Below are 15,078 nucleotides of genomic sequence, written 5' to 3' on the forward strand. Positions count from 1 at the left end.
TGGTTCTCTGGAGTTTCGGCTTTTACACTCAGTGCAAGCTTAAGAAAAGTACAGTGGAATACCTATTTCTTGAATACTACCTATTCTACTGATTGATTGATTGATTGATTGATTGATTGGAATTTTCTTCCACCACAGCCCTAAGTTGCCACACATTTGAATAAATAAAATTAAGTAGTAGTAAGAGGGTTGCAAGTAATCATAGAGCAGAACCAGGCAGTCTTAATGATGTTGATTTGATGTTGATTTACTATGCTTCTTATGAGGGGTAGCTACCTGGGCTCATCTAACATTAATGTCCCTATGCTGCTTGCATCATCAGAAGTCATGTACATGATGGCCCTGTAAAACACTGTGCTGTTTAAATCTGTTTATGTGAAATGGCCATAAGTCTCAATAGTGAGAAAAAGTGTCTTAAAGAATGGGAGGGTTTTGACATTTTCTCTTCTAGTTTGTATGTATGTATCTGCATCTCATGCCTTAAACAGTGAAATATCTTAACTTTCCATTGAATGGGCATTCCCAAATGGGCTTTCAGAAATTTAAATGCTATAGGTTAGGGATTTCTTTTTTGTCATTCCACCCACTCTCATTTCCACAAGCCTATTTAGTCCACCAGCCTAGTTAACATAACCAGTAATAGAAAACACAGTTCTAACCATTAGCTATCTGATAAATTTGGTAAACAAAATACTTCTGAAATTATAGTTCTGTCTTGAGCACTGATGTTCAGTCCTGGCTGTTCCAGAGTTCTGTGTCTTTTGCATGGAAATGGACAAAAAAGGGAAAGATGCAACATAATTCCTCAAAAGTGCTGGCTAATACAGTCATATAGATACCTGGAAATTGTAATTCTGAGTCCCCAAGCCAAAAGTTGCTTTAAAAAATAGAACCTTTTATGAAATAGGGCTGGGGCTTGGGAGTGGCTCATTTGGCTTCTGATGCCCAAGCCTTTCTAGTGCTCATATTTTCATATTCTCAAGCTTGTTTCTCTTGACAAGGGAAAAAAAATGGCTAAATATACAAAGTTTTTCAGATAACCAGTTGTTCCCAGGAGGCTGAGCCTTTAGACAAATGGCAAATATCATCTGTAATTAATTGGTGGGAGCTGACAGTATTATCTATTTGTCAAATTGCTGTATCTTTTGAGTAAAAGAACAATACTTCAGATAAAACAGCGGCTTACCCAGTGTCCAGCTACTGAGTTTTGCAGACTGCTACTTACATCAAAAGCATCAAAGTATAAAAACTAGATCTTGTGGACTTTAGCTATCATGATGGGTTTTCAGACTTCCACTACTTAGTATCTCCAGGCATGGACACTGCTGGCGGTGTTACTAGTATTAAAATGGCATGAGTCTGCAAGGATGCACAATAATCCTTGTGTGTAAGATAAACAATGCTGACCCACACATTTGACGTCAGCTGAATTACATTGCATCAGATTTTTGTTGGTTTTGTAGGAACACTGAGTTTATTGCCCAGGTAAGCCTTGGTCCAACTGAGAAAGTTGAACCTCTGCTTCCTGGTACTGGCAGTGCAAGGTGTACTGATGGATATGAAAATCTCCTGGGTTTTTTTCAATCTGGTAAATACCAGTTATGCTCTTAGCAATATTAAACAGATTCCCTCCTAGGTCCCTCCTTGCTGGAAGCCTTGGTTTCATGATTGGCCCAGGACAGAGAGGTCTGACTCTGACCACACAGCTGCTCCTCCATCTAAAGACCTTCATGCTTTAGTTTGCTTCTGCTGATTTTTTGTACTGTTGAGGAAGAACATTTTATATGTTCTCTTTCATATTAAACAAAATTTTCCTCTTTCTGATCTTCACAGAGAAATCACCACTCATTTCAGTAGTGTTTGTTAATGCATTTATATGTGTGAAGAGCTGCAAAGGTTCTTGTTGAAACAATTGTTTCCAAAGGCTTATAAAAGTTTTGAAGATAACCTCTGTATAATAATCCGTAGCAGGCAACTGGAAAATAGTACTACTGAGAAACAGCAGAAAGGCATTGTGAAAATTGTGTTATAAACATTTGCTGCATGCTGTACTCCAATGCTTTTTTTCAGCTGCAAGTTGTCAATTTACTGATGTTTCCTTGTTAACATATCATTCGATCTGAATGTCTGTTGTCCTGTGAGCTTAGATATAGTCCTTACCTTAAAGTATTTGTGGAACTGTCAAATTTATTAAAATGTAGGATATGTCTGCAAAAGCATAGGTTTAATATACCATAACAGCATCATGCCTGTGCCTGCTGTAACAGTGATTCCCCAGCTGCTGCAGGACCTTTCCTCAAAGGACAAAAGTACTGTCTGGGACTTTTTGAACCACAGATAGGACACAGGGAAAACACATCAGACTAGGTCAGTCACACTGTACAGACATCTGCATAGGACAGTGGTGCGAGCTGAAGTGTTAGTACCTTTTAAACTGTCAGTTTCAGTCTTACAAAGCCGATTTCAGTCCTGCACCGAGTTATTTCCTATCTATGGAAAGGATCAGTCAAGCTTGTGCTTTCATTTTCATAGCATCCCATTACCACTGCCACCACCACCACCTAGAGATCATGCTTATATTTTGGATTTTCTGTTCTTAAATATAGTTTCTGACCCACTCTGAAAATCTTGAGACTGGTACAGCTCCACTGGGCTCACAAATGTTCCTTTTTAATAGATACGTTGTTTCTAGTTCATTTCCAATGGCTAAATTTTACATTGTTTCTAAAATGAAACATTTAAGAGAGACTCCCTTATATCCTTAAGCCTTTGTATATAGTTTGTATGTAGTTTGTATATAGTTTGGATAATAGTAGAAAAGCAAGAGTATCAATGTAGTTGCAAAGACTGGATTTCCAGTGAAGAAGGCAGACCCCTGAGCCAAGTGGGAACACTGGATTGTGCAGGAGCTCCAGGTGTCTTGGTACACATTTGGTACTGGTCAGTTTGGACCTGGCTGCAAAAGCATTTTCAATCTCTAAATACTTAGTCTGCAAGTAGCTCAGCTATCATCTAAGCAAACTGAGGCTACCATACCATCCTCAATCTATATTAAATCAACTTGGGAATCTGCTTCTGTGGTTTAGTTTTTGTGCCCAATCAATAATCTGCCTTTGATTAATAGTGTTGAGTGTTAAGAGTAAAAACTAACATCTAAAAATGAACTGCAAATTTTAATGAATTGTGATAGGGAGTTATGACATATCTCTAGTGAATGTGTCAAGAGAGGATAAGTCAATTCCAGGTGCAGAGTCAATGCAGACAGGTTAAAACATGTTAAACATTGTGTGATTGCTATCATTGATGTGTGAAGGGTTGTCACTGGTAGGGTTTTGCATGATGATGATGTGTTACATCAATCTAAATAGTCTTACTGTAACACTGGATACAAATATTCCCAAGAATATTGTTTCGGCACATTCTCAGTATTGCAGAGATCCCTGGTGTTGTAAGGGATAATTCCCAACAGTTAGCTGCTGACTATCTAAAGAGCAGAAAGTAAACCAGGCTGATTAATCTCAGTGACTGTTACTTACTCATCCATCACTGCTTTCCCTTTGAAGTAGCTACTCTCTTGCTAGTCAGTGACAGATAAACTCCAGAGAGACCAAGAAATGTGTATACTGCCCCTGTATTTGAGTTAAGAGGACTTGAGACTTAATTTACATTGTGTCATCAATAATAATGTAGAGAGTATAAGAGCCATTTGTGTTTGGTGCTGTGGTAATGATCTTGAATGTAGTTTGGTGAAAAATTACCAGGCTCAGTGGGAAAATCCAACCTTTCTTGAAAGCAGCACACATGCTTTCCCTGAGTAACTGGCTGTCCTGTAGGAAAAAACTTTGGGTTCTCATCGTATCTGTCTCCTATGTGTGGGACTAAAGTAAACAAGTTTTTCTTGAGCTTATTGTCTTGATCTACAGTATGGAAAAAGGTAACCAAAAATGGTGAAACTCTTAATTCAAATAAATGTAGTCATGACAGAAATTAATTCATAGGATCACTGAATGTCCTGAGTTGGAAGGGACCTACAAGGATCATCAAAGCCCCAACTTCTGGTCCTGCGCAGGACACCCCAAGAACTGCACCATGTCCCTGACAGTGCTGTCCATATGTTTGTTGAACTCTGTCAGGCTTGGTGATATGACCACTTCCCTGGGGAGCCTGTTCCAGAGCTCAACCACCCTCTGGGTTAAGAAGCTTTTCCTAATGTCCAATCTAAACCTCTCCTTACCCAGTTTCAGGCCATTCCCTTGGGTCCTGTCACTGCTCACCAAAGAGATCAGTGCCTGCCCCTCTACTTCCCCCCCTGCCTCAAGGAAGTTGTAACTGCAATGAGGTTTCTCCTCAGTCTCCTCCAGGATGAACAGACCAAGTGACTTCTGTGCTGCTCATAGGTCTTCCCATCCAGCTCCTTCACCATCTTCATTGCTCTCCTTTGGATGCTGTCCAACAGCTTAATGTCTTTTTTATATTATGACACCCAAAACTATACCCAGGACTCAAGGTGAGGCCACACCAGTGAAGAGTGAAGTGGGACAATCACCTCTTTCGACTGGCTCCAATTGCTGGCTAAACTTTGGAGACAATGATCATGCTCAGCCCTGCCTGACAGTAATGGCAGCTCTGAACCTGTGGTCTGTGTTGGGGTTTCTTCTGCAGTTTCACAGCTTTGTTTGGGTGGGAGGCAGCACTAACAACAGGTGAAAATAACAACAGTAGAGCAGTTTGTTGCTCTTATTAGCAGATAACCTGCAGGTGAGTTTTGCTTTTAAATGGCTGTTAGTGAACCCAAATGTTTAAGCAATGTCAAACATGATTTATTCATAAAAAATGTGATTTAAATATTTTTGGTGATTACTTCTTCATGCTATGTGTGTATGCAGGTGAGTCACCTTTTGCTGAATCACTGAGTGGTGTGCCTCCCAGCAGCATTGTGTAGGGATTTCCCATTTCACAAGTGGGAATCTACCAGTAGTACCTAATGAGAAAAGCTGTCCTACCTCAAGCTAACCTTTGAAACTGGGGACACATGTCACAGCGTGATCTTGTGATCAGAAAGGGACTGGCAGTGAAGTCTTAGGAAATCTGTATCCTGCTCTGCTCATAGTTCCTTGTATGAGTTAGAGTAATTAGTCTGTCTTCCTTGTGCTCCATTATACACTCATGCAACTTCTGGAAATACTAGATTAATAAAATACCCTTGACTTTTTAAATAAGAGTTCACTACTGCTGTTTCTGTGTTAATACCATTATTTTCAGTTAGTTTCCTCTGTGACTGAAACAACAACTAACAAGTGTTAGTGTGTCTCACATCTTCCTTTCTTGAGAAGCAGCTAGGCATTGGGGTAGACTCACTCAGGAAACCCCCCATGTAAGTTCTGTGACTCCTTGTAGACCACCTCCATTAAGTGCCCAAGCCTAAAGTGAGAGAAAGGGCTCTTTAGTAAAGTTGTGTCAGATAAGGGGGGTGTGCAGAACAAAGTTATTTTTATCTTATGAAAACAAAAATAATTTCTATATCCTGTATTTTATTTATTATGTAAGTTAGGTAATCTCTGTGTTAAGTAGAGGAGGGGCAGTGGGTTGTTATGGATGCTAAATGTGGGAAAGCAGGCAGGGGCACAGTGTCCATGAGAAACCAAGTCACATAACTTTCACAGACTGGCCTGAGAAGTGTGGCCTGGGAAATCGTAAGTAGGAAACAAAACAATCCTTAGAGATAGAAGACAACCTTGCAGGTGTTGTTTGTCATCTTGTTTTCTTGGAAGAGAAGGTCAAGGGGTGTTGTTCCCAACTGACCAATGATGATGATGTAATGACCAATGAGAGTTTTACCTTTCCAGACCTTCTTGGACCTGTCTATAAAAGAAGATCTGGAATAGTAAAACTTGCTCACTTGTGCAACCCAAAGGAGAGTCCATGTCGTGTTTCACCATTCCCAATATAGAGCAACAGGTTGTTATGTAAGCAGGAGTTTCAAAATTTTAAAATGCTGACTCTCTTTAATTTTACTACATTTTAAGCCTGGTTTGAGTTTTTCCATTGCTGTAGCAATTTATACCAACCTCTCAATTTTCTCCCAGAAGCACTTCACACTAGAAAACCTCATATGTTAATAATATGTAGGACAGGAAAGTCCACGTGACTAATAGGTACAAAGTGCCACTAGTTATAACCTCCAGAAAGACCTACAGGAGCTGGATCCAATACACTTAACTTAGGAACAAGACACAACACTTATAAACTTAGGAATAGTTATTGTTGACAAATCTGTATCTGGAACTGCTCGTTTTTAACTTCTTTTTTTCACGTGATTTTTTTGCTAACCTTCCCTTAATGTAGTAAAACATTAGGCAGGAAGAAAAAGCATTTTCATTTGGAATTTGTAAGGGTTTGCTAAAGTTATTAATGGTTATTATTTCTTCACTGTTGACTTCAGCACATGAAAATGTCTGCAGATGCAGTAGCTACATTCCTAACTTTTATTAGCTTTAATGAACTCAGATTACCCAACTGAATTCTCCTTTGGTATTTGAATCCAGCTATTTGCAGGACTGCTTCAGTGCATGAGAAGTTATTGTATTTGGCCTTCTCCTGCTCACATTATGCTTTGTTTTAACGAGGGAAAAGTAGATTGTACACGTGTAGCCAATATCCAGTGTGATCTTCTGGAAGCAGGAAGTCAGTTCTAATAGGTACTGTTAGGCATTTGTGCTTTTCATTAGCACCAAGCTCCTATATCTGTATGAAAACAGAGCCTTTAGTCCCTCAGAATCAATACTGGCAACAGCAACTTATAGCTCAACAGTTAAAATTAATGTTGAAAATCTTCTGGCTTCGTCTCTCAGATCCAGATTCATGGCATAGCCAATTTGAGCCATCTGCAGGTCCTTTCCTGTGAAGGACAGTCCCACACTTCCTGTCCTCATGACCTCCAGCAATGTGTTCCCATCAGTCACTGAACCTTTGACTCAAGTCTGTCTGTTGGGTTGCTGCAAGCTCAACCCTACAAAAAAGTCTTTTGTTGGAACAGTGAGCTTGTGTGTAGTTGTGATATAGATCTGACACAACAGAAGTAGTGAGATTGTGCAGCTTGAGAGAAGACTGAAGGGGCCACCCCTTCCTCCTGGTACTTGCAGGTAAATGAAACTAAATGCATTGTAAAAAGGCACACAAGAGTTACATTAACAATTCTTTCTAGCCTCTGAATCAAAACCAAATGATACCAAAAGATGAGAAGGTTCACAAATAGGAGGAAAGGTGGGGAAAGCACAAGAGAAGGAAAAGGGCAATTGAAGGTATTAAAGAGAGAAAAAGTAACAAGGAAGAGGGAAGTAGCTAGAAAAGCAGGAAGGATTAAAGAATTATCAGGTGATTGCATGTTGGCAAATAGTGGCAGCAAATGCAGGTAAAAATTAGGAAATACCATTCCCTGGTGATTGATACATACTGTCCTTGTCTTTCAAATATGATAGATGCATCAATCTCAAGAAACAAGTCTTCTGTTTTTCTGTGTCAAACTGAAATGTCATTGTTTTGTTAGCAGTCCACAGTAATAACCTGGATGCTGAAAGCCAGAACCTTTGTCCTCCCTGAGCTCAGTCTGGGTGAAGCAGGGAGGGAAAGTCCCAGGCACAAGTGCCTCTCCTAGAAGCACTTATTGCAGAACAGGCACAGCCCTAAGAGACGGCTGAAAAATCCCTCTGAAGTGAGTTTACCACCTCAGTATGTTGGTGCACAAGTGGATGGCTAGTCCGTATGTGGTTTCCATAAAGCCTTATTCCCGAAGTCATGGATTTCCATGACCTGCTGCTCACCGCCTCCCCATAGGGCCGCCCGGGCCGTGCAGGTCTCCAGCTCCAGCAGGTGGGGCAGGAGAGGGCCATGCTCAGGGCTGCTGGTGCTCCGTGCTCCATGGTCAGAAGTGGGTATCACTTAAATCCCAGCGTGGTTTACTTCCGTCTGACCTGGAACTCCTGACATCTCCATACAGCTCTGCCCGAGGTCATTCATGTCATTTGAACTGCAAGAGCTGGAGTATTAAAAGCACTGTATTTTCTGTGTGGTTGAGGGCAGCTTCCTTCAATGAATTGGCTTGTTGTTTCTTTTTTTCTTTGTGATTAGGGAATTAAATTAGTTATCTGCTTAATTCGCATTGCAGTTAAGAACTATAAAACAAGAGTAGTCTAGAGGTCCCTCTAGGTGAGACACACATGAAAGTATTCCCTGTCACTCCATTTTTACAGCTAAGAAAATCTTTGGGTTTGCTTTGTTTTCTGCAGCTGTTTGATGCTGTCAACTGCCTGGCAAAAGAGAATGCCCGGTTGCTTGTGCTGGGCCGCAAACATATGCTGATGAACTCTTCAAATTGGAAAAGAGAAATTATGAAGGAGATACAGAATAAGGCAGACTTCTTCTTTGCTGAAAATATGTAAGTTGAAGAAAATGGCTCAATATAATAAAGACCAACACCTGATTTATGTGCATTTTGCTCTAGTTTTTAGTACCATTACTAGTATCTCTGTCTGTGTGAGTGAAAAGAAACATATCCTTTGCTATACTTGCTTCAAAAGTACATAAAAAGTTGCATTATGAAGACTTCCATCAGTTAGAATCATATTGACAGCTGTATGGTTTATTAGGATTTATGACTGATAAAACCAGTGCCAAGAGCACAGTGCCCTGAACTTTAAAGAGTTACTGATAGCATCAGTGTGCAGTTGTGGTCTGCTCCTGTGTGGGGGTACACCGCTGAGTTCTAGCAGTTTTGTTCCTCATAGCACAGTATTGTTAAACTTCGTGGCAGGAAATTATATTGTTCCATTATCAGATTGTGATAAGAGGAAAAGAAGTGCTCTAAGTAGCATGCAATTAATTTTTATTGCACTCTAGCTTTTGGTACCCTGTGGTAAGCAATTTTTTATTTTACAGGGAACTAGAGTAGTGGTGGGAATTTTCGGTGTTGCTGATGAATAAATCTTGATCAGCATTTGAATCACTTCCTGCAACCACTTACTGCCTTGTGAATGATGTCTGTCTTTTCCATTTGTTTTGTGAAGCTCTGAAGATGATGCCTTCTTGTTATATGCCACTCTCCGATCAGGCAAGCATTGCAGGTTTGTTACTAGAGACTTCCTGCGGGATCACAAGGCTTGTCTCTCTGACAGTCTGACACGTCACCTGTTCCGTAAGTGGCAGCGTGGGCACCAGATAGTGTTCTTCTCTTCTGCAGAAGGAAGGAGTATAAATTTTTTGGTAAGTTTTCCCGCTGCAGTCAGAAAACACACAGAGCAGATTCATTGAAGATACATTATTTCAAACTGTGGAAGCCAAAATATCTTGTTGAAGTCTTAAGAAATGGATTCATACCAATGTGCTGAAAACTCCCACGTTAACTGAAAATTCACTGGATTCACAAAGCATGCCACAAACAAGAAAACTGTAAGAGAGCCAAGAAATGCTACCTAAATGTTTAAAATGTAAATAAAAGTTTATGTTTATAAATCTTTTCAGTGCTGGCAACTCTGTAACCATTACTGGCCTCAGTAAAACCTGAGTGTCAATGTTTCAATTTATTTTAAACTTTGAAATCCCTTATTCTCCTCTGCAGCACTATTATAAAATATCTAATGCTCTAACTTTACAATAGAATTTCTTTCATCTTTATTTTAAAGAAGCAGAAAAATACAGATATTTCAGTATTCACTGTAATAGTAACCTAACATAGGTTTAAAGTTTCATAAGGGAAAGCCCTAAACAGTCAGGTTTAGAGTTAGTATTCTGCTGCAGAAATTGCAGTAATGTCATGTTGTGTCAGAATACTGCTATTATTGTCTAGGAGATATATATCCCTGTGGACAGTACATAAACAGGAATGCAACTGTTTGAAGATTTTTCTAGGGAAAAATTAATCATGTCACATTCTATATGCAGGTTTTTTGTTACCTGGTCTGTCTGTATTATTGCCTGCTTAAAGGAATGCTTCACCTATGCAGATTAATTTTCTTCCTTCTCTGGTAAAAATTGTAAAATAATATTTGTGATTACAAACAGAGATACCACTTTGTTAGAATGATAGCCTTTCATTCTTTGTCACCATATATACATTTTTTCTTATGGAGCCAAATAATGAATAGTGGGTTACTTGAGTAACACAGCTGTAGCTACACCTTGTTTCTTTCTTTTGTACAAAGGGACTGCTAATTTTCACATGTTAATTCCCATACAGGTGATTTGGGTGATTGCTGTTCCCAGTCATAGCTGTTTTAGGTTATTCTGGAAGCTACCACAGGAAAGCAGACTTCCAAGACTATACATATAGCGTGATAGTATGTCCTGAGAACCATAATTACCAGCCAGTAGTGTTTCCTTTGTATTTGCCTTATATATGTTGAATTAGTATGCCTGCAACATAATATACCTGAAAATTTGTTTGTTCTTTTTGTTCAACTACATGCTTCTGAAAGTGTTAGTGATAAACCCTTTTCTTAAATCTCCTATTCTTCTCCTTGGGACAGCAAGTCAGTTCTGTAAAGACAGAGACTGGAGAAAAAATACAAGATGTCACTAATGTCATTAAATCTTATGTTCAAGACCATAAACTTCACATCCTGAGTAATTCCCATATGATTTCATTTAACTGAACAGAACAACAATAATTTTGCCATTTCTAGTAATCGAGTGCATTATGCTGAAATCATTATTATCTGATGCTGATTGAAGACAGCATTTATAATGACTCCTAGACCACAAAATACTAGAAGATAGTTTAGTTTTTCCTCCAGTACTAAAATTTAGGATTTGTTTTGTATAAGAAAACAAAATGAGAGTTGTTAAGAGATAAAACTGTGGAGAATTCTAAGGTAAGCATTGGAAGTCGTAACTACCTGTAATTGATATTTTAGTAATATGTTGTATAAAGTCTAAAAAAAAAATGTTTTTCCTCTGTTTTTTCCCAACAGCCTGCTTTACATTATGACTGTGTGGTACAGACTACAGGTGATACATGGCATATTCCCTATAAAGACGTTTATGAGGAAAAATATTCATATCAAGTACCAAGAAAATGGCTCTGCATTCAACAGAAATTATGAAGAATGTAACTGGACAAGCTGAAGCTGCCTTTCTTGTAATCACTGTTGCTGGCTAGGAGAACTCAGCAGGACAGTTATGGGATTAATGTGTGAGGTGTGTAACTAAAGAAAACTGAGTGACTGCTTTTGCCAAAATCATTCCTGCATATATCTCTTAGCATCAGTGGTGGTCCAGTGAAGATGAATTATGTCCATTATTTCCATTTTTACTGGCAGTTTTCGTAATTTGAATTAAAACTTGATTTTTCCTGTTGGAATTATTGTTTGGGCATTTTTCTTTTATTTTTTCTCAAGCTTTTCATCTACGCTGAAATGTATAAACTCTGTACGTTGAAGAAATTAAGCAAGACTTGCAAAGTACCTTCAGAGTTTGTGGTGCTGACCTTGTGCAAGAGTGTTGCACAATGTGTGCCTCTATTCAGTGGAGCTAAGGGGGACAAATGGTACATTTACCATTTGCCAGACACACAGAGAACTAAGACTTCCTCACTGTAATTAGAATTTGTTTGATCTCATAGAATGCAAGAGATGGGTTAGAAGAACACATAGCAATCATTTGTTTGGAAGAATAAGGAAATAACCAGTGGAATGTTTTGTGGCTCTTTCACACTCCTAAATTTGCCCTTTCTGACAGGATTTGGCATCACTACAATAGTTTGCTGATGGACTTTTTAAATGAAAATGGATAGACAGAAATTCTTAAAGACAATAATAGGACAAAATTGATTCTTGTACATTTCTATAAAATCTATCCAGAGTTATAAAGCAAAAAAACTGTATTAATTACAGAAAAAGTGTTTTAAGTTATTTGTAAGTGTGTGTGGTAAATGTGTTTATTGCACTTACAACTTTAATGCAAACATTTCTCCCCCCAAAACATAGAAATGCCACATAAATCTCAGATGAAATATCCTAGGCTTGTCACATTTGTCTCGTACAAAAATCCTGTTTGAAACTGAGATGAAACATGAAAATCTTTTTGTATAGAACTTGCAGTTCTAAGTTCTTGCAGGGCCCCATGGCAAGCTCCCTCAGGACTCAGCATTACAGCATGTTCCCTGCTATTTTTTCTCCAGGACAGTCCTGATACATGTTCTATTTCTTGTATCAGTTTGTAAACCATCAGGTGTGATTTGCATACAGTCATGTCCTTCAGGTACTGTGCAGAAAGTGTAGAGGAGCTAGGTGCCTCTTAAGGTAACATAAAACCTTGGCTTTAAATTCATTATATTGTTAGTACTGTTCATCACAGACCCTTTTCCTGACACAATATGACAACTCCTATGGAGGTCTGCAGGGAAAGCAGAGAGATTGGATCTACTCTCATTCCTCAATACTTCTAATTTGTCAGAAGATTGCTTTTATAATTGTTTAAGTCAGAGAACTGCCACATCTCCTTGAAAGTGGAAATACACTTTTAAATTTAAGTGTCTGCTCCTGTGCAGGACTGCTTAGTTAGCAGCTGCTGCTCTGTACGAGGCTCCCACACCCTCTGTATGAAGTTCTGCATGGCATAAGCTGGTGTGAATCAGTGCTGTTACAGTCTTCCTTTGGTACTAGCTCTGATGGTCATGCAGCCCAAAGCAATGCAGAGCTGGCTCTTAAAAACTTGGTTTTGGCTAGGTCAGAACTGGCATTGTTGCACTCATCTAGCATCATTGGACAAGTACTGGTACCTGTGTGGGAGCGGGGTTCAAATGTCAGGCTGCAGAAAGTGGGTCCCTGCAGCACCTCTACCTTAGGTCAGCCCTAGCTGAGCAGAAACTGTACCTTCAGGGTACCCATTTCATTGCCAGACATGTTCATCTGTTGAAGTTTGTATTTTACCTCACCCTGGTCATTAACAGGCATGCATAATATCCACATATAACCATAAGTGCATCCTCTACTTCCTTTTTGCTCAGGACATATCCCTTATCAATCAATTTGCTTTCACCTCAAAAACTGTTCTTAGGTGATGCCTTCTAAATAATACTACTTCCTAAATACACTAATATACACTAAATATACTAGAATATTTAGGGAATGATGGAACAGAATATGGAATTTACAGCTGGAAGGTATTACAACATTGGTGTCAGATTTGTGACTTCTTTTTTCAATGTTTTCTGCTCATACACTTCTCTGCAGATCCTTACAGGGAATTAATGGCCTCTGTGGAACCAAAGGGGAAACATTAGTGATGAACCTACAGACTTTCTGGTGTATACTACCTGTTACATATATGCATATGGTATCCAGAGGCTCAGTTCTGAGGTTAACAATTTTAATTTTATTTAAGACATCTTTGAAATAACATTTGTTTTGTGTTGCTCTAAGTCTTCAATACTGAAATACGGTATTTCAAAATAACAATGAATATGAGGATTTGCTTCCAAGTATCTAAAAGGAATTCTGACGGTTTCACTGGCAATAAAAATAAATGTGAGAGCTAAACCAAAGCAAATAACAAATAGCTGATCTATTTGACATCTACTGCTGTTTATATAGTGGTACAGTAAAAATTCAAGGTCATTTATTACACAGATGTGTTTCATGCTGAATGCCAGAAAGGCAACTTTTCCAAACAGTACAGCAATTGGTACCCCCAAAGAGACACTGACTGCCATTTGCTATTACACTGAGTGAGAATGGGAATCCAAAGGAACGTGCCCTTAGCTTAGCTTGCTGTGTGCCATGGAAATGGAGACACACTGACAAGACAGAGTTGAGAAAGATGAACTGAGAGCCTGCACTCCAACATTTATCACCTCCAAGGTCTCCCACTTACTGCTTTCTATGTTAAAAAGATAGTGAGAACAGCTTTCCTCAGGATCCTGCAACACAGAATTGGACTCCATACTCATCCTCATCAGAAGGGATTTAACATTAAGCCAAACGTATGATTGCTCTTCTGAAACAATGCTGTACTCTGGAAGTAGTGTAACTTCTGAAAATAGCATAACTTCCACTCCATCATATCCATGGTATTGAGCAACTATTACTCTATCTAATTCAAATACTGAATCTTTGATTCAAAACTTAAGGATTTTCTTGGTTACTATTTGGCAATCAGGCTGAACACTTGTGTCATGGGGTGGCTTTACCTTTAAGGTGGTTTTGGGAGCTAAGGAAGTTGAAGCTGCTGGCGGCTGATGGGAGTCTTTCCTCCTGACCAATTATCATCTAAGAATTGACAGCAGTTTTGACCATTAAAAAGTGAAGTCAACTTGTGAACAGCCCCTTAAGATGTACAGTGAAAGCTCTCTTGTCCTCTTTGTGTTTCCGGCTTCTGACAAAGTAACAAGGCTCTGTCTTGGCCTCCTCCCCACCCCCCTCCAGGCCGGACAAGGCTGCAGAAGAGGGGCGGGGTGAGAAGCAGAGCCGGCCAGCCGGGCTTAGTTTTCAGTTTCTGCTGCTGGACTGAAACCTGACACCATGAACTCTTGCAGCTTTTCTAAGACTTTAATTCTTTTACTACCTGGATAAAACGTCCAGATTACTCGTTTTTCCCAGAGAGACAGAGAGAGAGACAATCAACATGAAGAAGACACCATAAAACCACCAACAACAGTGAAGAGTTAAGTTTTAGATGGGGAGAGAATAAGGAGATGCTTTATAAGCTGAAACATCTTTCTGTTAAAGCTATGGAGATGGACAGTAGTGGTTTGAAAAGACTCCTTTAATTCATGACAAAGTATATTGGGAGGAATAGAGTGTTCAAAGTATGGATTTTTGACTAAAGAGAGAGTTATTGTGATACAGTGAGGTGCTGGAACAGAGTGAAGCAAAGTCTTGAGGCCTTGAGGGCAATAAGAAAACTGTTTCCAGGGAAGCTCACAGAGACTGATGAAGAGGACTTTTGCCTTTGAATAACTCATCCTTAAAATGGCATCCCTAGACTCATGGCCCATACACACCTCAGAGTGATGTGAAATGGGAGGAGTGAACTCTGATGTCAGAATTTCTGGGCAGCTGGCATCAGAAAAATAGAAAACTATAA

At 39.3% G+C, this 15,078-nt stretch overlaps 1 protein-coding gene across 1 annotated transcript in view; it reads left to right on the top strand.

Annotated features, from left to right (window-relative positions):
• Positions 1-14,442, top strand: part of PRORP (protein only RNase P catalytic subunit) — a 40,671-nt gene extending 26,229 nt beyond the window's left edge. The window contains exons 6-8 of the mRNA XM_058829277.1: positions 8,286-8,434; positions 9,063-9,258; positions 10,965-14,442. Of these exons, the coding sequence (XP_058685260.1) occupies positions 8,286-8,434; positions 9,063-9,258; positions 10,965-11,096 (477 nt within the window). The 3' untranslated portion in view covers positions 11,097-14,442. The remainder of the gene's footprint in view (positions 1-8,285; positions 8,435-9,062; positions 9,259-10,964) is intronic.
• Positions 14,443-15,078: the final 636 nt, after the last annotated feature.

This window comes from Poecile atricapillus, chromosome 1, assembly GCF_030490865.1.
Source record: "Poecile atricapillus isolate bPoeAtr1 chromosome 1, bPoeAtr1.hap1, whole genome shotgun sequence".
Classification (NCBI taxonomy): domain Eukaryota; kingdom Metazoa; phylum Chordata; class Aves; order Passeriformes; family Paridae; genus Poecile; species Poecile atricapillus.